This window comes from Lutra lutra, chromosome 17 (assembly GCF_902655055.1).
Source record: "Lutra lutra chromosome 17, mLutLut1.2, whole genome shotgun sequence".
In the NCBI taxonomy this organism is placed as follows: domain Eukaryota; kingdom Metazoa; phylum Chordata; class Mammalia; order Carnivora; family Mustelidae; genus Lutra; species Lutra lutra.
The window spans coordinates 1,542,345-1,565,197 of record NC_062294.1 but is presented as its reverse complement, the minus strand read 5'-3'; the positions used below and the strand labels follow the sequence as shown (position 1 = coordinate 1,565,197).

At 52.0% G+C, this 22,853-nt stretch overlaps 1 protein-coding gene across 11 annotated transcripts in view; it reads left to right on the top strand.

Moving 5' to 3' along the window:
• Positions 1-22,853, top strand: part of BANP (BTG3 associated nuclear protein) — a 104,423-nt gene that overhangs the window by 67,935 nt on the left and 13,635 nt on the right. For 7 of the 11 annotated variants that reach the window (XM_047712445.1, XM_047712449.1, XM_047712451.1 and 4 more), the window contains 3 exons: positions 715-845; positions 2,488-2,559; positions 3,922-3,960. In XM_047712445.1, coding sequence (XP_047568401.1) covers positions 715-845; positions 2,488-2,559; positions 3,922-3,960 — 242 coding nt within the window. The remainder of the gene's footprint in view (positions 1-714; positions 846-2,487; positions 2,560-3,921; positions 3,961-22,853) is intronic. The other 4 variants (XM_047712446.1, XM_047712450.1, XM_047712448.1 and 1 more) reach the window with 1 other exon arrangement.

Here is a 22,853-nt window from a genome sequence, read left to right as displayed (position 1 = left end):
TCGTTGGGTAAGCAGACATTTTACACCTTTTTTCTCCTTCCGTTCACTTCTCACTGAGTCTCACCCTGCCGTGATGAGTGTTTACATTTTTTACTATCCGTCTGCCATAATTCTCTGCAGAAAATTGTACACACACAATCAGAATGTTTTTCGGAGGCTTTAATGTTCTAAGTGTTTAAGAAAGTTCTGTTAAGATAAGGTTGCAGGTTGCAGCTGAAATTAACACACAACACGTCGACACAATGTATTATTTTGGATTAAACAAAGGGAGTGAGGTTTTATTGGAAATGTATCTTTAAGGAAGTGGTTGGGGATTTACCCCCCCACCAGTGAGTTTAATTGTCCATGAACAAGTATTATTTACTGCTGGCGTAAAGCAGACTATTACCAACTTTATTTCTTTTCATTTTGTTGATGAATCCGGAGCCACTTCATTTAACAAACGAATGAGAATCGTCTGTCCAAGCAGTCAGACCTTCAGACCCCTTCTGTCCACAGGTCGGAAACCTCCATTCCCTGGCACTTAGAACTAATGGTCTCTAGACCATGCCAAGGGTCCTCCCTTGGGACCTGTCGACTGGACTCGGGAGGAGCAATTCCCTTTCCTCTCTGTGGGGATGTGGGGCTGGGGAGGGAAGGAAGCCCAGAGGCTTGCACGGGGCTGGGGCCGCCCGACTCCGGCTGGTGCCTGAGGCCTTCTGTACTTCTCCGCAGAGACCGTGATGAGCACCCCGCCCCCCGCCAGTGAGATGCCGCAGCCCCCGCCACAGGCCCTGCACTACGCCCTGGCCAACGCCCAGCAGGTCCAGATCCACCAGATCGGAGAGGACGGACAGGTCCAAGTAGTATGTACCCTCCTCGTTAGTCTGCCTCCGGAAGGGATGTGGGGAGGGGGCTGGGGCTGGGGCAGGGCCACGGCCAGTGGGAAGGGCCACGCCTCATGGCCCCTTCGTCTCCCTTGCACGTGCTACCCTGGAGGCTGCCGTCTGCTCCGAGGGTCTGGGTCTTCAACTGTCCCTATTTTGGCCTGTCCTCCTGTCCACTGTAGGTGGATATTTTCTCAGTTCAGAAACACGGGCACCCTTCCACTGAGGGAAGAAAAAGTCCTCTCCTTCTGGCGTCTGGAGAGAAAGGGAGTGGCCTTCGGTCCTGCGTAGCCCTTCCTCTAGGTGGTGTGACGTGCGCTGAGCTCGTGGAGGCTGTGAGCACCGCAGTCTGCTTTGCATGGCCCGGCCCGGGGAAGAAAGTCCTCCTGATCCTCGCTGGGCCCTGTGGCCGAGGAGAGTAGGGAGTGTCTCTAGGGAGCTGCCCCTGTTCATCATGCTCCTGGGCTCCTGCGGACGTCCTCGTCCCACCCAGCTGCGTTCTCTGGCAAGTCGCAGGGGGCCCCAGTCTGACCTGGCACTTGGTGTGCTGCCTTGGAAAGCTGGGCTTCCGGAAAGCTGCTAACCAGTGCTTTTGAGGAGTTTTCTTCACCTTCCAAAGGAGGATGCTGAGTCCTCTGTGTGACTGACCGTCACCAAGGCCATTACTCCCGTCTTAGCGTCAGAGTCTTTGAGGGAGTTCCGAGGCAGATCGCTTCGATCCAGTTTGCACGGTCCGAGTAGAACCAGCGCAGCAGCAAGTTCGAAGCAGCGCTGAGTCCCGTTGGCATTTATGGCGGGCGGGGTCCTGCCTGCCCCCACAGCCCTAAGGGCGTATTAGCCGGGTTCTTGGTGTTGACCGACCTATTTAAGTAGTTTTGTGTTTCTTTGATTTAAACACCTTGCTGACCCATGTTCAGTGTAGACGCCCCGTGCAGCCCCTCCTACCGACCCTGTACTGCAGTGTGGCCTTCTTACCCCAGACCGCGAGGTGACCACCTGCTGCTTCCAGGAGCTTTCTGGTCCCTCCAAGTTGACAGGATGGCAGAAAAACAAGTTCTTCTCATTTCCTGGGAAATTTCTGTTTCCCGTCTTCTCTTTTTTTTTTTTTTTTTTAAGGTTTTATTTATTTATTTGACAGACAGAGATCAGAAGTAGGCAGAGAGGCAGGCAGAGAGAGGGGAAGGGAAGCAGGTTCCCTGCTGAGCAGAGAGCCCGGTGTGGGGCTCGATCCCAGGACCCTGGGATCATGACCCGAGCTGAAAGCAGAGGCTTTAACCCATGAGCCACCCAGGCGCCCCTGTTTCCCGTCTTCTCTTAATGCTCTTTCTGTTATTAAATTTGCCTGTTCGGTACCATTTGAGGATGGAACAGATTGTTCCTGGGCCCCATTGCTTCTTTAAGAACTGTTGCGGTGCTGTGTGTGTTACAGACCAGAACTTGGTGGTTTCGGGAGGCTCTTTGATAATGCGCTCCCCCGTCCGCATGTTCTCTTACGCTGTTCAGGGTTTAGTGGTCTGGAATTGCCAGCAGCCAATCCGGAGCAAGAGCTTCAGAAAGCGTTGCTCGTTTCCTGTGGCTCTGGGTTTCTTCTGATGCTTCTTGGTGTCTTCTCTTGCTGCGGATCCCACAGGGCCATCTCCACATCGCGCAGGTGCCGCAGGGCGAGCAGGTGCAGATCACGCAGGACAGCGAGGTGAGTCGCAGCCCCCAGCGCTGCCCTGGGCCTGCTCTGTGTCCCTGTGCTCTTGCGCTCCAGTCGTGGTCCAGCAGGGGGGATGGCTGGGAGTCCCCAGCTGACACAGCGTCCCTTAGTGACCACCTGACTCCCGTTTCCTCAGGAGGTCACTGTGGTCGGGGGAGGGGCTGCGGGGAGAGGGACCCAGGACATGTTGTTAGGACGGAGGTGCCTGTCAGCAGGCTGCATCCAGAGGGAAGTGGCATAGAGGTACTTGGGGCAGGGGTGGGGGGTAAGGACCTGCTCCCAAGCGAGCGCTGGCCAGGTCCTGTAAGGGGGTACCCCGGCAGGAGGACAGCCAGCTTGTGGAGTGGCCACAGCGCTGGGTGGGGAAGGAGAGCCAATGGTACGGTTGGAGGAGGTCGCAGGCACTGGGTTGCCTTGAGGGCGGGGGGAGCTCCCTGGTAGGGGCGCAGAGAGGTGTGAGGCCCAGCTAGTGGCCCCAGACGCCTGCCAGGATAGGGGATCCTTCACTACGCCCTGGAACTTACGGTAGCCTCCTGAAAGGAAATCATTATACATTTGTGTTCATACTGTTTCTGCCCAAAAAGTCATTAGGATATTCTTGAATTTCATGAATTTGCCCCTTTTTTCACATCTCATAAGTGCGTCCCTCCTGTCCATGTAATCCAGCATTTGTTTCCATTAGGAATTGAATGCACTGAATCAGAAGAACTCGCTGATGCCATTAATGATTTCTTTGTCCTAAGTTACAGCCGCGATTGGTCCCCACACGTAAAACACTTGTTCGTTGAACAAATATTTTGTCAAAGCGAAGCTACCTGTACAGACAGTTTTAACAGAGCCTCTTAGAGCTGTGACAGTCATTTTTTCCTAAACAAATGAAAATGCATTTCCACCTGGTCAGACCCCAGTGCGCCTGTGATCTGGTCAGTTGTGTTGTGTCCTGTCTGCTTCCTGGTTGGGGCACTGCACCTGGGTGCCTCAGGCGTCCCCGTCAGGGCCCTGGGTGACAAGTACACGGGACCGTGCTGTGTAACAACTTCTTGTTCTCTTCGGTCTAAAGTTGTTTCAAAATTGAATTTTGGGGAAAACATGACAGTTCCATTTGGGGTCAGGACTGGGGGGTGGGTACAATGTTTTTTTTTTTCAGCTTGTTTTTCTAAGAAAAAATAGTCTGTAAACTCAGTTTTTGTTTTGTTTTGGGTGTTTCATTGTTACAGGGGGTTGACTTTTTGTAGAACTGGTATGCATAGTTTTGCTGTTTATTCACAGATGGCACGGTTGCCCCACCTCTGTCTCATTGTGCCTGGAAGTTTTTCTGGTCCTTGATCTGTGCCTTTTTCACCCATTCTGCAGGGCAATCTCCAGATCCACCATGTGGGCCAGGATGGGCAGGTAAGTGCTCACGTGCACTCCCTTAATGCCAGCTTGCCGAGGGTGTCGCCAGATCTGGCATTGCTGCGGGGAGGGGTGGGGAGCCGGACGCTGGTGCGGCATCAGCCTTGGGGACAGGCCAGTGCTAGCCCTGCCAGCCACAGACGTCTTGGAGCATGTGGACATGTGCACGGGTGGGGCTCTGGGCTACATATGTGGCTTCGTGGGGTGTGACGTAGCTTTTTGCTTTGTAGCGGAAGATCTGTCGTCCCTTTAGCGTCGTCCATGAGTTAACATGTGGGCTGCCGGCGGCCGTGTTCGTGCAGTAGTTACATACTAGAGTATGGTGGGTTTTTCGTGGAGGTTACTGCAAAATGCCAGTCACCAGCCTTTTAAAAAATCTTTGACAAAAAGCGTAACGGACACTCGTTGATCACCCGGGACATGAACTGTGTTTACAAGGCGGGGTGCTCCGGCGGGGAGGTCCCACCATGCTAACATCCAGAGAGATTGCTGGGGACTTGGAGCATTGACATTCCATGCCCTTTGGGAGTTTCCGTTACAGAGATGTTCGTGATGTTTGCAAATGATGGAAGAGAGTCTGGAGAATCTTCCTGATACCATGTGGCCCAGAGCCATGAGAGCTCATTTGCTGTCATGACAATAATACTTCTTGTTCTCAAGACCAGCTGGGCTGCCTGCTTCGACACGGCCGTGTGCGCCCCTGTTGCCGTGGAGGGGGCACTGGTGTTGGCCGTGCGCGGGGCATGGAGCATGGGTGTCCCTGCGCTCAGAGACAAGAGCATAATGGCACCCCGCGTGTTGCATTTGGAACCTCTGAATGCCCCGGGAGAAGCACAGCGGACCTGAAGTCACTTGTTTACATTGGAGTTTCTCTGTTTCCAGTTTCATCTTGAACACACCCATGAGGCGTTTTTTTTTATTGTTATTAATATACAGTGTATTAATTTGCCCCAGTGGTATAGGTCTGTGAATCGTCAGGCTTACACATTTCACAGCACTCACCATAGGCCATACCCTCCCCAATGTCCATAACCCAACCACTCTTTCCCTCCCCACTCCCGCCAGCAACCCCCAGTTTGCTTCGTGAGATTAAGAGTCTCTTATGGTTTGTCTCCCTCCCGATCCTATCGTTTCATTTTTTACGTCCCTTCCCCCCATGACCCCCCACTTTGCCTCTCAGCTTCCTCATATCAGAGAGATCATATGATAATTGTTTTTCTCTAATTGACTTATTTTGCTCAGCATAATACCCTCTAGTTCCATCCACGTCGTTGCAAATGGCAAGATTTCATTTCTTTTGATGGCTGCATAGTATTCCATTGTGTATATATACCACATCCTCTTTATCCATTCGTCTGTTGATGGACATCTGGGTTCTTTCCATAGTTTGGCTATTGTGGACGTTGCTGCTATAAACATTCGGGTGCACGTGCCCCTTCGGATCACTACGTTTGTGTCTTTAGGGTAAATATCCAGTAGTGTGATTGCTGGGTCATAGGGGAGCTTTATTGTCAACTTTTTGAGGAACCTCCATGCTGTTTTCCAGAGTGGCTGCACCAGCTTGCATTCCCACCAACAGTGCAGGAGGGTTCCCCTTTCTCCACATCCTCGCCAGCATCTGTTGTTTCCCAACTTGTTGATTTTAGCCATTCTGACTGGTATGAGGTGGCATCTCACTGTGGTTTTGATTTGTATTTCCCTGATGCCGAGTGATGTAGAACACTTTTTCATGTGTCTGTTGGCCATCTGGATGTCTTCTTTGCAGAAACGTCTGTTCATGTCCTCTGCCCATCTCTTGATTGGGTTATTTCTTCTTTGGGTGTTGAGTTTGATAAGTTCTTTATAGATTTTGGATACTAGCCCTACATCTGATATGTCGTTTGCAAATATCTTCTCCCATTCTGTCAGTTGTCTTTTGATTTTGTTAACTGTTTCCTTTGCTGTGCAAAAGCTTTTGATCTCGATGAAGTCCCAATAGTTCATTTTTGCCCTTGCTTCCCTTGCCTTTGGCGATGTTTCTAGGAAGAAGTTGCTGCAGCAGAGGTCAAAGAGGTTGCTGCCTGTGTTCTCCTCAAGGATTTTGATGGATTCCTGCCTCACATTGAGATCCTTCATCCATTTTGAGTCTATTTTTGTGTGTGGTGTAAGGAAATGGTCCAGTTTCATTCTTCTGCATGTGGCTGTCCAATTTTCCCAACACCGTTTGTCGAAGACTCTTTTTTTCCATTGGACATTCTTTCCTGCTTTGTCGAAGATGAGTTGACCATAGAGTTGAGGGTCCATTTCTGGGCTCTCTATTCTGTTCCATTGATCTGTGTGTCTGTTTTTGTGGCAGTACCATGCTGTCTTGATGATGACAGCTTTGTAATAGAGCTTGAAGTCTGCAATTGTGATGCCACCAACTTTGGCGTTTTTTTCAACATTTCTCTGACTATTCAGGTCTTTTCTGGTTCCATGTAAATTTTAGGATTATTTGTTCCATTTCTTTGAAAAAAATTGATGGTATATTGATAGGGATTGCATTAAATGTGTAGATTGCTTTAGGTAGCATAGACATTTTCACAATACTTGTTTTTCCAGTCCATGAGCATGGAACGTTTTTCCATTTCTTTGTGTCTTCCTCAATTTCTTTCATGAGTACTTTCATGAGTATAGATTTCTGAGTACAAATTCTTGGCCTCTTTGGTTAGGTTTATTCCTAGGTATCTTATGGTTTTTGGTGCAGTTGTAAATGGGATTGACTCCTTAATTTCTCTTTCTTCTTTCTTGTTGGTGTATAGAAATGCAACTGATTTCTCTGTATTGATTTTATATGCTGACACTTTACTGAATTCCTGTATGAGTTCTAGCAGTTCTGGAGTGGAGTCTTTTGGGTTTTCCACATAAAGTATCATATCATCTGCAAAGAATGAGAGTTTGATGACTTCTTTGCTGATTCGGATGCCTTTAATTTCTTTTTGTTGTCTGATTGCTGAGAGGCTAGGACTTCTAGTACTATGTTGAATAGCAGTGGTGATAGTGGAAATAGTGGAAATCCCTGCCATGTTCCTGACCTTAGGGGAAAAGCTCTCAGTTTTTCCCCATTGAGAATGATTTTCACTGTGGGTTTTTCATAGATGGCTTTGGTGATATTGAGGTATGAAAGAGTTTTGATCAAGAAAGGATGCTGTACTTTGTCAAATGCTTTTTCAGCATCTATCAAGAGTATCATATGGTTCTTATTCTTTCTTTTATTAATGTATTGTATCACATTGATTGATGTGTGGATGTTGAATCAACCTTGCAGCCCAGGAATAAATCGCTACTGGGTCATGGTGAATAATACTTTTAATGAATTGTTGGATCCTATTAGCTAGTATTTTGGTGAGATCTTCGCATCTGTGTTCATAAGGGATATTGGTCCGTAATTCTCTTTTTTGATGTGGTCTTTGGGATCAAGGTAATGCTGGCCTCATAAAATGAATTTAGATGTTTTTCTTCCATTTCTGTTTTTTGGAACCGTTTCAGGAGAATGGGTATTAATTCTTCTTTAAATGTTTGGTAGAATTCCCTTGGGAAGCTGTCTGGCCCTGGGCTTTTGTTTGTTGGGAGATTTTTGAGGACTGCTCCAGTCTCCTTACTGGTTATGGGTCTGTTCAGGTTTTATATTTCTTCCTGGTTCAGTTTTGGTAGTTTATACTCTAGGAATGCATCCATTTCTTCCAGATTGTCAAATTTGCTGGTGTATAGTTGCTCATAATTTGTTCTTATAATTGTTTGTATTTCTTTGGTATTGTTCTAATATTCTAATATGTTCTAATATTCTAATATTATTCTAATATTGTTCCTCTTCTTTCATTCATGATTTTATTAATTTGAGTCCTTTCTCTTTTCATTTTGGTAAGTCTGGCCAGGGGTTTATCAATCTTATTCATTCTTTCAAAGAACCAGCTCCTAGTTTCATTGATCTTTTCTCCTGTTTTTTTTTTTTGGTTTCTATTTCATTAATATCTGCTCTGATCTTTATGATTTCTCTTCTCCTGCTGGGTTTAGGGTTTCTTTGCTGTTCTTTCTCCAGCTCCTTTTGGTGTAGGGCTAGGTTGAGAACTTGAGACCTTTCATGTTTCTTGAGAAAGGCTTGTATTGCTCTAGACTTTCCTCCCAGGACCACCTTTGCTGCATCCCAAAGATGTTGAACCGTTGTGTTTTCATTTTCATTTGTTTCCATGAATTTTTTCAGTTCTTCTTTAATTTCCTCGTTGACCCATTCATTCTTTAGTAGGATGCTCTTTAGCCTCTATGTATTTGGGTTCTTTCCAACTTTCTTCTTGTGATTGAGTTCTAGTTTCAGAGCATTGTGGTCTAAAAATACGCAGGGAATGATCCGCATCTTTTAGTACTGGTTGAGACCTGCTTTGTGACCCAGGATGTGATCTGTTCTGGAGAATGTTCCATGTGCACTAGAGAAGAGTGTGTATTCTGCTGTTTTGGGATGGAATGTTCTGAATATATCTGTGATGTCCATCTGGCCCCGTGTGTCATTTAAGGCCTTTATTTCCTTGTCGGTCTTTTGCTTAGATGATCTGTCCCTTTCAGTAAGGGGGGGGGTGTTAAAGTCCCTACTATTATTATATTATTGTTGATGTGTTTCTTTGATTTTGTCATTTGGTTTATGTAATTGGCTGCTCCCATGTTAGGGGCATAGATATTTAAAATTGTTAGATCTTCTTGTTGGACAGACCCTTTAAATATGATATAGTGTCCTTCCTCATTTCTTATTATAGTCCGTGGCTTAAAATCTAGTGTATCTGATATAAGTGTTGCCACCCCAGCTTTCTTTTGATGTCTGTTAGCATGGTAAATGGTTTTCCACCCCCTCACTTTAACTCTGGAGGTATCTTTGGGTCTAAAATGAGTTTCTTGGGGACGGCGTATTGATGGGTCTTGTTTTTTTTTTTTTTTTTTTTTTAATCCATTCTGATACCCTCTGTCTTTTGATTGGGGCATTTTGCCCACTTACAAGGGTAACTATTGAAAAATATGAATTAGTGCCATTATATTGCCTGTAAGGTGACTGTTACTGTATATTGTCTCTGTTCCTTTCTGGTCTGTTACTTTTAGGCTCTCTCTTTGCTTATAGGACCCTTTCAATATTTCCTGTAGGGCTGGTTTGGTGTTTGCAAATTCTTTTAATTTTTGTTTGTCCTGGAAGCTTTTTATCTGTTTTCAATGACAGCCTAGCTGATATAGTATTCTTGGCTGCATATTTTCTCGTTTAGTGCTCTGAATATATCGTACCAGTCCTGTCAGGCCTGCCAGGTCTCTGTGGATCAGTCCGCCGCCAGTCTAATATTTCTACTGTTGTAGGTTACAGACCTCTTGTCCCAAGCTGCTTTCAGGATTTCCTCTTTGTCTCTAAGACTTGTAAGTTTTACTATTAGATGATGGGGTGTGGACTTATTTTTATTGATTTTGAGGTGGGTTCTCTGTGCCCCTGGATTTTGATGCTTGTTCCCTTTGCCATATTAGGTAAATTACCTACTATAGTTTGCTCCAATATGCTTTCTGCCTGTCTCTCTTGTTCTTCTTCTGGGATCCCAATTATTCTAATATTGTTTTGTCTTATGGTATTATGACTTATCTCTCGAATTCTCCCCTCGTGGTCCAGTAGTTGTCTCTCTTCTGCTCAGCTTCTTTATTCTCCATCATCAGGTCTTCTATATCACTAATTGTTCTGCTCATTTATCCTAGCAGTAAGAGCTTCTATTCTTGATTGTACCTCATTAATAGCTTTTTTAATTTCAGCTTGGTTAGATTTTAGTTCTTTTGTTTCTCCAGAAAGGGATTCTCTAGTACCTTCCATGCTTTGGGGGAAAGCACAGCTAGTACTTTGAGAATCGTCATTCTGAACTCTAGTTCTGACATATTACCGATGTCCATATTGATTAGGTCCCTAGCTGTAGGTACTGCCTCTTGTTCTTTTTTTTATGGTGAGTTTTTCTGCCTTGTCATTTTATCCAGATGAGAACAGATGAATGAGAGAACAAAATATTAAAAAGGTAGCAACAACCCCAGAAAAATACACAGTAACCAAATCAGAAGAGACCCAAAACCAGGGGGAGAAGATTGGGGGAAAGAAAGAAAGAAAGAAAGAAGAAGAAGGGGAAGGGAAAAAAAAAAAAAAAAAAAAAAAAATATATATATATATATATATATATATATATATATATCTTAGACTGGTGAATAGAACAGAGCCACACACTTGATTTTGAGTGTTTTGGGGTATATTTTGGTCTGTTAGAAGAAACTACCTCCCAGAATTTTAAAGAAAGAAAACTTATATATATACACACAAAAATAAGGGTAAACACAATGAAGGGATGGAATATAGCTGTAATGATGAATATTAAAAAAGATTCTAAAAAAGGAAGTGATAAGTAGGTGGAAAAAAAAGAAGGAATGTGATCAGGCTGGAGACTAGAACAAAGCCATGTGCTCCATTTAGGGTATATTTTGATCTATTAGAAATTGTATCCCAAAATTTTAAAGGAAAAAAAATCTATATATAAAAATTAAGGTTAAATGCAATGGAGGGATAAAATACGACTAATGATGAAAATTAAAAAAGATTTTAAAAAATGTATTGATAAGATAAAATAGTTAAAAATTTTAAAATAGGAAAGAGGAAAAATTAAAATAGAAAAAAAATTTTTTTTTAAATTGAACTTGGCAAGACTAAAGGATCACAGGAAGAAAGCCATGAGTTCTATGAGTTGCTGTCAGCTAGCTCTGAAGTTCCACCATTCTCGTTAATGGGTGAGCTTGGCCATGGCTGGACGTTCTAGCTGATCTTCTGGGGGAGGGGCCTGTTGCCGTGATTCTCAAACGTCTTTGCCCGAGGCGGGTTGCGCCGCCCTGGCCAGGGCTCGGGCTGAGTCATCTGCTGGGTTCGCTCTCGGAGCTCTTGGTCCCCGAGCGCTTTCCGTAGAGCCGCGGAGGCGGGAATGAAGATGGCGGCCCCCAGCCTCCGCCGGAGGAGCCCAGAGCCCGGCCGCTCCTCAGTGCGCCTGCGGAGAAAAGCCGTGAGTCCCTCCCGTCTCGGGGTCTCCGGCCGCGCTCCGAGCGTCCCTGTTTCTGGCGCGGCCCGTCTGGAGTCTCCAAACCCAGCAGATTCCTGCCTCCAGAGAGGGAAGGTGAGTCTCCCCAGATGTGCCACTTGTGGGGTCCCTGCTCGAAGAGCAGTGGCCCGGCTGTGCCGTGGGTCATGGTTTAAGGTGACCCCGAGCTGAGCGCCCCGTCCTTGGCTCTGTCTCTGGCGCCGGCTTCCCTGCTCCAATACCTGCCAGCTCTGCCGCACTCAGACACGCCCGGTCCTTCTGTGACCCCGCGGGACCCGACACCACACTGTCCCTGCCTGGGCTTCACCCCCATTAGCCTCTGGAGGGACGTCGTCCGTGGAGCAGACTTCTAGAGGTCCGGATTTTGTGGAACTCTGCTGCTCCCCCGCTTGCCGGGAGCCGGCCCCTCCCCCCGCGGTCTCTCTTCCCGTCGCTTCGGACTCACGTCTCCGCGCGTCCCGCCTTCCCGACCGTGGTCGATTTTCCGTTCTGAGCTGCTGCTCCTCTTCTCTTCGATCTCCTGGTGGGTTTGTAGGTGTTCGGATCGTTTGATGACTTTCCAGCCGAACTCCTGGGCCCTGATGATATCTCGGTCTTCTGCTCTGCCGCCATCCTGCTCCCCTCCGAGGGGGTTTCCATCAGAGCCTGAAGCTCCGGGAAGCCAAGGCAATGCCAAGTGCAGCAGCAGCCCCAGTCGTGTCCCCCAACCTTGTCTGAAGAGCAGGTTGCTGGGCCAGGCAGGTGGACGGTGGCTCTCGGCTGGCTTTCGCTGTGAGTTCCTCTGGGTGGGGAGAGAGCTCTCCCGTCTAGGATAGGAGAGGACAGGTCATCGCCCATCGTCGATCTCTGGTTTTGACCACTTCGTGTTTGTATTTGTCCTCATTAGTGTATCATACGTGATGTTGGATTCTTCTCGTTTTTGTCTCTATTCCTGAGCAGAAGGCCACTTGGGAATTTTGAAAGGTAAAATAACGTGGACTTTATATGATGGCAGTACAGTGTGTGGCTGGAGACAGGGCATCCGGAGCCGGTCAGGAAGGCCGAGGTCCCAACCTCTGTGGCTGAGATGGCAGGCCCGGCGTTTAGCCCCTGAGGGGCTCCGGGCATATTGGAGGAGCCCCGCTCTGAGCATGGTACGACCCGAGTGTCCTGTACATGCTTTGTGGGTGCTGTGTGCCTCGCTGTGGCTGCAGGCCTGGGCCTGTGCTGTGCCAGTGGCGGCCTTCCCCAGACGCTCGACCTCCAGCACCTGTGCCTCTCGCCGCTGCCCGAGAAGGGCAGTGGGCCGCCGTCCTGCCCGCCGTCTCTGCCGTGCCGGTGCTGCTTTACTCGTCGTCTGCTCATGTTCGCCCGTCTGAGCTCGCGCTGCCGTCCAGCTCTGCCCGGCGCTCACCGTCCGTCCTGTCTGGGTCGGCCGCTCAGAGACGGAGCTCAAGGACAGGCAGGACAACGCCGATGGTTGCCGGAGGATTTTTCCCAGCTGTCGCCTTCTGCTTTCCTAAGGGCAGCTTGGCTTTCTGACTTAAGCAAACCCTACGTGTTGCTCTAAAGCTGCCTTTTTCTGGCCGGTCTGTCCAGCTCATCCTTTCCCGTTTCCCTTTGTGGAAATTCCTTGTTGTTGTATCACTTGGCTGACTCTTGATCCTATTAAGTTACTCGACTTGAGACAGCTTCATTTTTAACATTAACCCAAAATTTGCAAAACAGAATGATGTTTTGCAAGACAGAATACGCCACCCCACGTGGTGTCACTGACGGGGCAAGTGAGAAGTGCGGCCGTGCTGGAAGCTGGGGCACCGTGAGGCCTTCCCCTGCCCTCACCCCCGCCCCTTCTCACCCCCGGCGCCCCAGCCTCCCTCCCCGGCTTCGCACACCCTCAGGAGGACGGTGCCGGGCGCTGTGGCTCTTTCCCCGTCACTCACACGGGGCCCAGTGGTCTTAGAGCCGCTCCCCAGTTTCCACGCGGTGGGCCGGTGCCGGTCCTGGTGTCATTGTGGGTGTGTGGTTTCCTGAAGAGTACCGCACCAGGCTTGTTCTGGTTTTAGGGAGCAGAGGTGCTGAATGGGGAGGACGATATCCTCCTGAGTTGCAGAAGCCCGAGAGGAAATCCTCATACTGCTGGTCTTGTACAGTGTGCAGACTCAGCGACCGCTGGCTTCGCGTTCAGTCTCCCTGCAGCCTGCTGGTGTGGCAGCCCTCCACATCCTTCCAGAGCTGCTCAGAGTCACATGGGGGCGGTGGCCACACGCAGCCCTGGGCCTCTTCTCCCACTTGCTCCCTGACTCTGGGAGCCACCGCGGCCCCTCCCACTTCTCTCGGGCTCCGGTCCCGTGCGTCATGGGTTGCTCACGGGGGTGACTTTCCGTGTCAGCGCCTGGTGTCTGGGAAAGCTCCGTGCCCTCGTGCCGGGGTGGGAGGGGGTAAGAGCCGCGTGCATGGCCACTCTGGGCGGACTCCGTTTTTGGGAGAGGGAGAGCTGCTGTCTGCCGGTGCGTCCCTGCACGGATGCGGTTCCGCCTTGCGTCTCCGGAGCCCCCACGTGCTTCTCCTCCCTGGGTCGTGGCCCCTACCCATGGCGGGTCTGGTGCAGGGGTACATGAGCGTGGGCCCGGTGCGTTAGAGACAACAGCAGTGTCTCGTGCTCCGCAGATGTGGGAAGGAACGTTAAGGAGCGATAGCCGACGTGCACAGCGGGAGAGAGCTGGGGGTTTAGTTGGAAGCCTCCTTTCAAGGGAAAGTCACGGCGCCCGCCGGTGGCCCAGTTACACGTTTCCTGTTCTCTTCCCTCTGTTTCTGGCCACCTGTGTCTTCTCGCAGTGACCACTTCCTCGTCCTTCCTGATCTGTTTTTGGGGGAATCTAGACGGTCAGATTTACTGTGGCGAAGTTCACGTGCAGTCATGGATTCTGGGCTCTGGGCTCTGGGCGAGGGCAGCTCCCGGGGGTGAGATGTGTGGGCTGCGGATCTGTGGTCCTGCTCCCGATGGTTCTCGTTCAGAGGCACGTAACTGGGCCCGTTCGTGCCGTGCTGATTTCTTTTGTCGGCGGCCTGAGCATGGGTACCAGGGACACGGGTGATTTCTTCTACTGCCTCGTGCTGCTGTCTTCTCCGTCAGCCACGACTCTTTCAGGATCAGTTGTTACTGTCACGTGAACGGAGAGCACAGAGGCTTGTAAAGAACGTGGGGACTTAAAAGGGTTTGGGTGTTATTGCCCACGTGGTGACTCAGGGAAATGTGGAATCTGGGCACATGGACTTTGTGTAGTAAATGAGATCAGGAACAGGGAAATCTGGGGTTCTCAGGAGGAGCCTGAAGCTAACCCTGGCTGATAGTGAGGCCCAGAACACGAGTTGAGTGTGTAGACGTGTATTAAAGGTGCTAGGCATGGGAAGTGATCGCTTGTGTAAGGGAGTTCAGCTTTCCGAGTTAGTGGTCGGTGTGATAGAATTTTTTTTTAGCGAGAGAGCTCATGGGTGCTAGCCGGTGGCGGGCTGGGTGGGAATAGAGAGAGAATCTCAAGCAGGCTCCATGCCCAGCCCTGAGCCCAACACGGGGCTCCATCTCCCAGCCCCGAGATCATGACCTGAGCTGAAATCAAGAGTCAGATGCTCACTGATGGGAACCGCAGGTGTCCCAGTATAATAGCATTTTCAAATTTGGTGTGGATTTTCAGAAGATTCTGAAAAAGTGAAAACAGAAGGTTTTCAAATGTTAAGAGCCATAGAGATGCAAATTGCAATGAGGTGGATGAAATGATTTTTGAGATGCATTTTAAATGAGAAATGAGGAGGTCATGGCAACTTTTACATGGAGTCATGTGGCACTTATGCGGGCCAGGGGCCTCCTCAGGGAGGGTAGGCGGACTGGGGAGCCTCTGCAGGGACTGCCCCTCGCTGCAGTCGCTCGGCCTACCTGCTGGGCCTCGGCTGCAAGTCATCCTTGCTTCTCGAGCCCGTCCTCGCTCACTGTGGCCGCTGGGCCACCCTGCAGGTCTGGCTACGCTGCCGGTCGAATGATGGGTTTGTGCTGTGGGACCGGACTGTGTCAGGGTCCACAGTGTGAAGACAGGTGTTTGTTTCGGACTCTAGCTCCCTCTCGTGCTCACGTGCACACACGCGCAGCTGAAGCAGGTTCCCAAAAGGGTTTCTACTTAACCTCTCTGCACGCTCGTTGCTCTAATACTTTTTACTCTATTCTCTTTTTCTTCTTCTTTTTAAAAATCTCTTTTGAGTACTGGTTGTGACACATTAAATCCATTTCATGGCTTGCGGTTTGAAAAGGTCTAGAACAGGTGACCACTGATGTCGCTTTCTTTTCTTAGGAGCCTGTAGCTCTGTGATGTTGTCCTTAAGTAATTTTTAAAATTTATTATTTACTTTTTAAAAAAGATTTTATGTATTGATTTGACAGAGACACAGCAAGAGAGGGAACACAAGTATGGGGAGAGGGAGAAGCAGGCTTCCTGCGGAGCAGGGAGCCTGATGTGGGGCTCGATCCCAGGACTGGGATCATGACCTGAGCCACCCAGGCACCCGTTAAAGCAGTAGTTAATTAGGATATATTCCCTTTCTCGTTAAATTAACACCATGAATGAGCCTTTTAAAGAAAGGTCTTCTGAGGGGCACCTGGGTGGCTCAGTGGGTTAAGCCTCTGCCTTCGGCTTAGGTCATGATCCCGGGTCCTGGGATCGAGCCCCGCATCGATCTTCCCGCTTCCCACCTTCTCTCTCTGCCTGCCTCTCTGCCTACTTGTGATATCTGTCTGTCAAATAAACAGATAAAATCTTAAAAAAAAAAAGAAAGAAAAGAAAGGTCCTTTGAGCCTAATCAGTGTAAAGCAACGTAGTTTAGAATTTAGCTCATAAAAAAATGGCTTCCTGTGTTTTGTTAAAGACGAGCCAGGCACGCACGTGTTGGTCATCTCGGGGAGCTGCTAACACTTGGTGCTGGAAGGCCAGAGGCGCTGTGTGAGTTCTAGAGAATCCTGAGTGGGGCGCACGGTGCTTCCGAGGGCTGGCCACTCACGGGCCTGTGATGTCACACAGGAGCCGGGGTGCCCGTGGCCGGGAAGACGCCCAGGCCCGGCTCTTACCAGTTTTGCCTTGTGGAGCGAACATGCCAGTCAGGCACCCTCTTCGTCATTCCCGCGAGTCTTGCTTCTGTCGCTGCACCTGGAAAGCAGAATGTGGCGAGCATGGACACTGGTCACCGAGGCCGAGGAAGGTAGTCCGGCTGGGGCGGAACCCAGCGCTTGGCCAGCCTTGCCCCTTTATACACAGATGGGCTCGTAAAGTTGTGGAGACCTTTTAACCTCGGCAAGGTGTTTTCAAAACCATTTTAGATGAATAATACAGGATTAGGATTTGGCCCGTTGTGTGCCTTAAGGTGCATTACTGAAGAGCGAGCCCGTTGGGGATGCTTGGGGAGTGACTCCCGAGTTCCAGTAGATGGGCCTTGGGTTTCGCAGCGTGCGGTGCCTGTCCTTTCGCTATGACTTTTCCTGGCACAGCCCCTACTTTCTTCCCTCTTCTGTCACCAAGCTGTTTGCGTCTCACCGTCCAGCAGCCTCTCCCTCCCGTGCTGTGTCGGCCCGACAGCTCTGCGCCTCGCGAGGCTGGCTGCTCTGTGGGGCGCAGGGACGACGCGCGGGCTCGGGACTCGGGACAGACGATGCTGTTCTGATGTCTGCCTTCGACAGCGGCGCCCTTCCTGTGAGCGGGCGTGCAGGCTGCTGGAGGGCCTGCGACGCAGGCTGAGCGCTGCCCGCTCTCCTGGCTTTGAGGCGGGCGTCCCAAGGCGCTTTGTGGATGTGGACTTCTCACTCTTCTTCAGGAAGACGGGGTCTTTGCAACAAGAGGGTCTCTAAAACCTTCTCCACTTTGAAGATTTGAATGTGAGCCTCAAAGGGGGGCCTTCCCCACACAGTCCCCACGAAGTGCAACATGTCAGTCCGCAGCCTTGGTCACCAGGATCCTGGCCCCCTGGGGGAGCTCGCTGCGGTTCGCCAGCAGCGCTTTGTCAGGTGAGAAGGGGAGAAATCGGACGCGCTCCTCTCAGAGGAGGGGTGGGGCTGCTCCGTCCCGCGCTGCTCCTGCCGCTCACTTGAGGACCGGTCGGCCTGGCTCTGTGCGTCGTGGAGTCCGCTCAGGGGAGGCCTGGTGCGCCCACCCCTCTGTTCTTAGAACCCCGGTTAGGCCCGGAGATAAGCACCCTCTGGCGTGAGTCAGAGTCCGGCCCTTGCGAGACGCCGAGCACGTGTGTGTGGCTCTCTGGGCCATTACCCCCAGTGGGGACGGTGGCGGTGCCTTCCTGCCTCTCCCAGACGCCCCGCTTCCCAGAGGAAACGCCCTCAGGTCAGTGTTCTGTCCACGGAGGAGTCGTGCTTTGTTCAGGCCCTGTGTCCCGATGATGGAGTGCTTGGTCATTGTCATGCTCTGACGTGGCGGGGGTAGGTCACGTTTGGTCTTTACGTGGCTGCAACTTGGGACCATCAGGCCGGGATTTCAAAGCTAATATCTAGGTTTGACCCAGTCACAGTGTCCCCAGGTGCTAGCAGAAGCAAACACTGGACTCAAGGGGGTGACCCTTAGGACGGCGGGGACAGCTGACAGGCAGCAGCGTGGGCAGGCTCGGATGAATCACGGCTCCAGCCTCTCTGAAACCACGTGCAGCAGCGTAGTTGCGTGTGCATTTGTTATACCGGTTTTCAGTGTGGTGAATTTTGGATAAAAACCTTGCCAGGTTGTTGTAGGGAACATGTGGTCGCTCTCGGTTTAGACAGTGGGAGGGACAGTGCGTGCTTTGGTTCTGATTAATTTTATGGGATTGAAGGCTTGCCAGCTCACGATAATTTTTCAGATTTATCTAATCAGTTGGAAGAACAGCTGCATAATTAGCCTCAGTTTACGAGACGGTGAGGCCGTCGTAGAAGTAAACGTGGAAGTACAGGCCTCCCCCCGAGCGGTTCGGCGTGAATCTTGGGGGGAGGAAGTGTCCAGAGAGGAAGGACATTTGCTCTGAACGTCGTCTGTTGCATCGGCTTCCACAGAGCAAGAGGCACCGTGGAAGTGTGAGGTGTCAGAGTCCGCATCCTCGCGACACGCGGGGAGACAGTGTGAACCCGCACAGTGTGCCCTGCTCTGCGGCGGGGGCCGCGGGGTCTGCAGGGAGACGAGCCTGGCTTTGGCACGACCGTGGAAGCAAGGCTGCTCTGAGTTCACGCGCTCAAGACGCAGCACTCCCAGCCACGAGCCTGTAACGTCAGGACCAGACTCTCCTGTAACTTATTACGTTGCTAAAACAAAAAAGTTTTATTTGTTTCCTCTTCCCTTCTCTACAGATGCTTGTCTTCTGGGGTTTAGATCGCATAAGCCCTGGGAACGGTGCTGTAGTAACTAGAGCTGCATTGTCGCTCTGCCCGAGCACACCACGGAGGAGAGAACAGGTCTGTGCGGCCCGGGTCCCGTCAGGGCAGCCAGGACGCGGCCCTTGTCTGTGGCTTTGTGCGGTACTTAGGCAAGACCAGCGGGGAAGCGGCGGCGGCAGCCCGTCGTTTCGTGCCGCTGTGCTCGTGAGCCGTCCTCTCCCTGATGACGGCTGGGGCATTCGAGTGGCTGGTGGAACCGGTCACGTAAGCGCAAGGCGTGGTTGGACAGGAAGGGTCCGTATCCCTCAAAAGTGCCCACCTGGATCAGCGCTGGCAGTCCGGGAGGGCTGGCTCTCGCTCTGCCTGGATTAGAACCAGTCACCAGTGAGCCGAGATTCAGTGTGTGAAAGTTCAGATAAGCAGAAATCTCCGAGTTTGGGTAACAGCGAGTGTGGATCCGTTGTGTTCTGAACAATCTGACAGCAAGTTGCGTGTGCCAGAAACCTTAGAGTAGAGCTGTAGGCGCCGGGACAGGGGTGCCCGTCGAGCCGTGGGCGCGGGGACCTGGGCACAGGGCACTCGTCTGTGCAGGAGTTGGGCCATCACTCTTGCTTTAGTTCCCTCTTGCTGCGCCGCATGCCGCCCCAAGGCAGGGCTGACGACCACCATTGGTCATTATGCCTCACGATCTGGTTTTCCTGGGTGCAGCGCGTAGGAGTTCGGTTTGGAATGGTGTCACTGGGGTCATCTGGAGTCCGAGCAGGCTGCCCTGTCAGGCTGTAGCTGGGCTGGCCCGTGGCCCGGGACTCTGAGGCTGTCCTCCCAGGCCCTCAGTCCTCCCCTGCGCAGGCTCCCCTCGTGGCCCTGGGCCTTACAGCACAGTGGCCGGCCTCCAAGAGGGGACGTAACCAGCGTTTGAGAACCGAGGCTGTGGGCCTGCCAAGTCTTGTGGTGACCCGGCTGTCTTTGCCGGGAGGGCGCTGGGAGGGGTGAGGTCGAGGGTGCCTGCACGGAGGGTCCCGGCGTCTCGTGGCCTCCACTCTGCTCCCAGTGTGGCTTGGCTGTGAGCTCCTGCAGGGCAGGGCCCGGGCTGCGCCCAGGGAGGGGCTCTGCCCACACACACGGCGTGCGTGCAGGGACCGGGGCTGCGGGGCACCTGGTCATTCTAGGGCGGGGCACAGGGCCCTGGAGAGCGCCTGAGTGTGTGTACGGAGATGTCGACTGCGTGACTCAGGCAACACGTGCAGGCCCCAGCGGGGACTCTCCCGGATGCGGCGGCCGGCTGGGGGTGGGTTGTCAGCACCGGGGTCGTGACCTCAGGCAGGCAGCCGCCCACCCACGTGGCCCAGATCCACCCTGGGAAACTCCGTGGGTGTCACGGTGTGCTTTGTCGGGGCGGCCTCGCTGACGAAGCACGTCGGGTGCGTCTCTAGTCCTCCGCGGCGGCCGCTGCCGAACCACGGGAAGTCCTCGATCTTTCTGCTCTGTCTGTAGCGAGTTCAGGTTTTCACAGTCTACATTCACACCGTTTCTGCAATAGCTTTTCGTTCCATTCATGTCATTTTCTTGGGAGTTTAAGAAAACAAAGCAGAGACCTAAACATGTATTCATGTGACTGGAAATACTGGTCCAAAAGCTGTCTGTGTTTGGAGAGTTGGCCGCCGCCGCTGGCTGACCTCCGGTCCCCTCGGCGCACGATGGCCACGGCTCCCCTCTGCTTACGGGGCTCCTCAGCACCAAGGACAGGCACCTGCTTCCTCATAGTTAATACCAGCTTGTTAGAGACAAGACACAACCTGGAACGAGAGGTTCGGGTCGCTTTAACCTTGAGCATGGTGCAGGAAGGTGCCCGTCCCGCGAAGATGCCCTCCAGAGAGCCGATGGCGCCTCGCCCTCCAACGCCCTGTGAGGAGCGGTGTTGGGCCTGCAGGCCCTCAGGCCCCGTCCCAGGAGTTGGACTCGATCGTAGCCCCTCCTGTTGCCTTGTTGGGGAGGGGATGAGTTCCGGGAGCGGGTGTGTGTTGGAGTCTGTGCACGTGGGCTTGGTTGGGGAGGGAAAGCCTGGGAGGAAGCCACGCGCGGGCTCTGGTGTTCTAGACCACCCTCTCCACTGCTGTTGCCACCGCCGCGGGGATCGAATGGGCTTGTTCATAGTCTTGCTCTGTGTTCGCGTCTGTCCCCTCTGCTCGCTGCCTTCTCTGTCCTTTCTGGGGCCCCTGGAATGGCAGTGCTTCCTCCGCGAGGCTCCTACCCGTTTCTGCCGGGAGCCGGGGGTTCATGGAGACTCCCAAGGGACTGAAGGGGCACTTGTGAGGGCTGTTTCCGGTCACGTGGTACGAGCGATGGGCACAGGCGCGTGGGGCTGCTTACCGACACGGTCAGTGCCCAGCGTGGGACCCAGATTCAGATTTTGGAGGACCGATCACGCGCTCTGTTCCAGACTCTTGCTGGGCAACATCCTGTCTTGGGAAAGAGTCCTACTGGGGTCCGTGACTTCTCTCCACGTGGGAGGTTGTAGCCTCGCAGGCCGCCTTTAAAGACCTGGGCTTTGCTTGTGCTTCGAGCATGAATCACGGGATGGCTCAGGGTCGTTTCACGTCGGCGTGTGTGCGGATGCGATCGTGTTTGATAGTGGGAGCTGATGTTCTGAGAGTGCGGGAGGGGAGTCCGCATGGCTCTGTCCCGGACGGTACCCGTTCATGCCAGCTCTTGGGGGCCGTGTGTGTTTGGGTTAGCCCGTCCCTGTCGCGGCGGGCACACCCGGCACACACGACGCACTTGTATGGAGCAGAGTTAGGCGGCACAGCTCTGAGTCCAGGCTGCGCTCATGGTGAATTTCCGGGGTAGCTCTGCCAACATCCTGCTAACAACAGCTTGGCAGTCTTTAAACTCTTAAACCTCTCTTGACCTCTTTGGCATTTATCATCCTCCTCATACTTGAAATTTCACTAGCTTTCAGAACTTTTCCCGTGAAATGGGGCCTTCTGAACGAGCTGGGGAAAAGATTAGAAGAGGCAGGAAGTAGCCGACATTTTATGTGCACGACTTCTTGTGGAGTAGGTGAGAAGAAGGCGGGTGTGTGTGCAGAAGAAAGTGTGTTGTGTGTGCACGTAGGGGCCCTTATCGGTGGGCAGTAAGACGGTTGTGTTTCTGGGAGGGTGGCTGTCGGCTTTGGAGGGTGGTTCACAGTAGACAACAGCCTTGGCCTCGCACGCAGCATGCACTGGTCCCTTCGCTTCTAACAAGAACGTGCTGTTCACGAAAATACAGCTGTTGCGTGCCAGACAGAGACAGGAAACTTGGAGGACCTACAGGTAGTTCAGGGCATCCGTCCGTTATGGAAAAGCCTTCCCTGACTACAGATGGTGGAAAGTAGGATTTAAGTCATAAATGCCAGAGCAGAATGAGTTTGGTGTTAATGAGTTCCAAAAACATCCTAGAAATGTCACAAAAATGAGTTTGCGTCTCCTGTTGTCGGATGGAGGACGCCCGGCTGCCTCTCCAGGGGCTTAGTGCCGCGCCGTGGGTCCGGCAGCCTGCCTGGGGCGCCGGGCCCAGATGGGTCCGCGGGCGCACTGTGTTCCTGCCGCTGGCTCCGGTTCTTCTGGAATCGTTTTGGTCCCCAGCGGAGGCTTCTTACACAAAGCCACATGGACTGGCTCCTGGTGGAGGGGCACGTAGGGACGTGTTCCGGAGCGTCCCGTCTCCGAGCCTGCTGACAGCGAGTTGGGGCTGCGGCTGTTTCCGCGCGTCTGCCATGTTTCCCTGCGGGGGTCTCGGCCGGGCTGCTCTGTGCCAGGCTGTGGTTCGACGGGAAGGATATTGTGCCGTGTTCTCGAGAGGGGTGGCGTGAACCGATAACTTACATGTCTGTTCCGGAATTTGGCGTAGCTGAAATGACGCTGTCTTTGAGGGGCTCCCGTGTAGTTGAGGCTGGAGGAGCCTTGCGGTACCCCTGGGTCCTCCCCGTCTGGACACACTCTGTGCTGGTCGTGTGCCCATGGCCCAGCCTGAGCCCCTGGGGTGGATCTCACATCCAGGTCCTATGACTGCAGATGGTCGGCGGGGGGCGGGGGTGTCTTCAAATCAAGGGCAGGCCTTAAAATCATTGTCAGTGTGTTTAAAAGGTAAATTAAATCGTTTCAATACCCTTAGGTCCACAGATTTTATTATTTCTGTTGCTTGCAGAACCCAGTATCGGAGCACAGCCTCCATTCCTGGTGGTGACGTGTTGATGAGCGAGTGTGCTGGTAACTGTTCCGTCAGCTCTTAGTTGTAGGACGCGCAAGCACGAGGCGTTTTGAAACACTCCTGTTTCCGAGCAGTTCCGCGGTGGAGCCGCGCTTTCCCTGACGGCTGTCCTGTGGGTGACAGCCCGCACACGGCAGAAGGGCACTCCCTTAGAACGCACAGCTCAGTACGCTGGA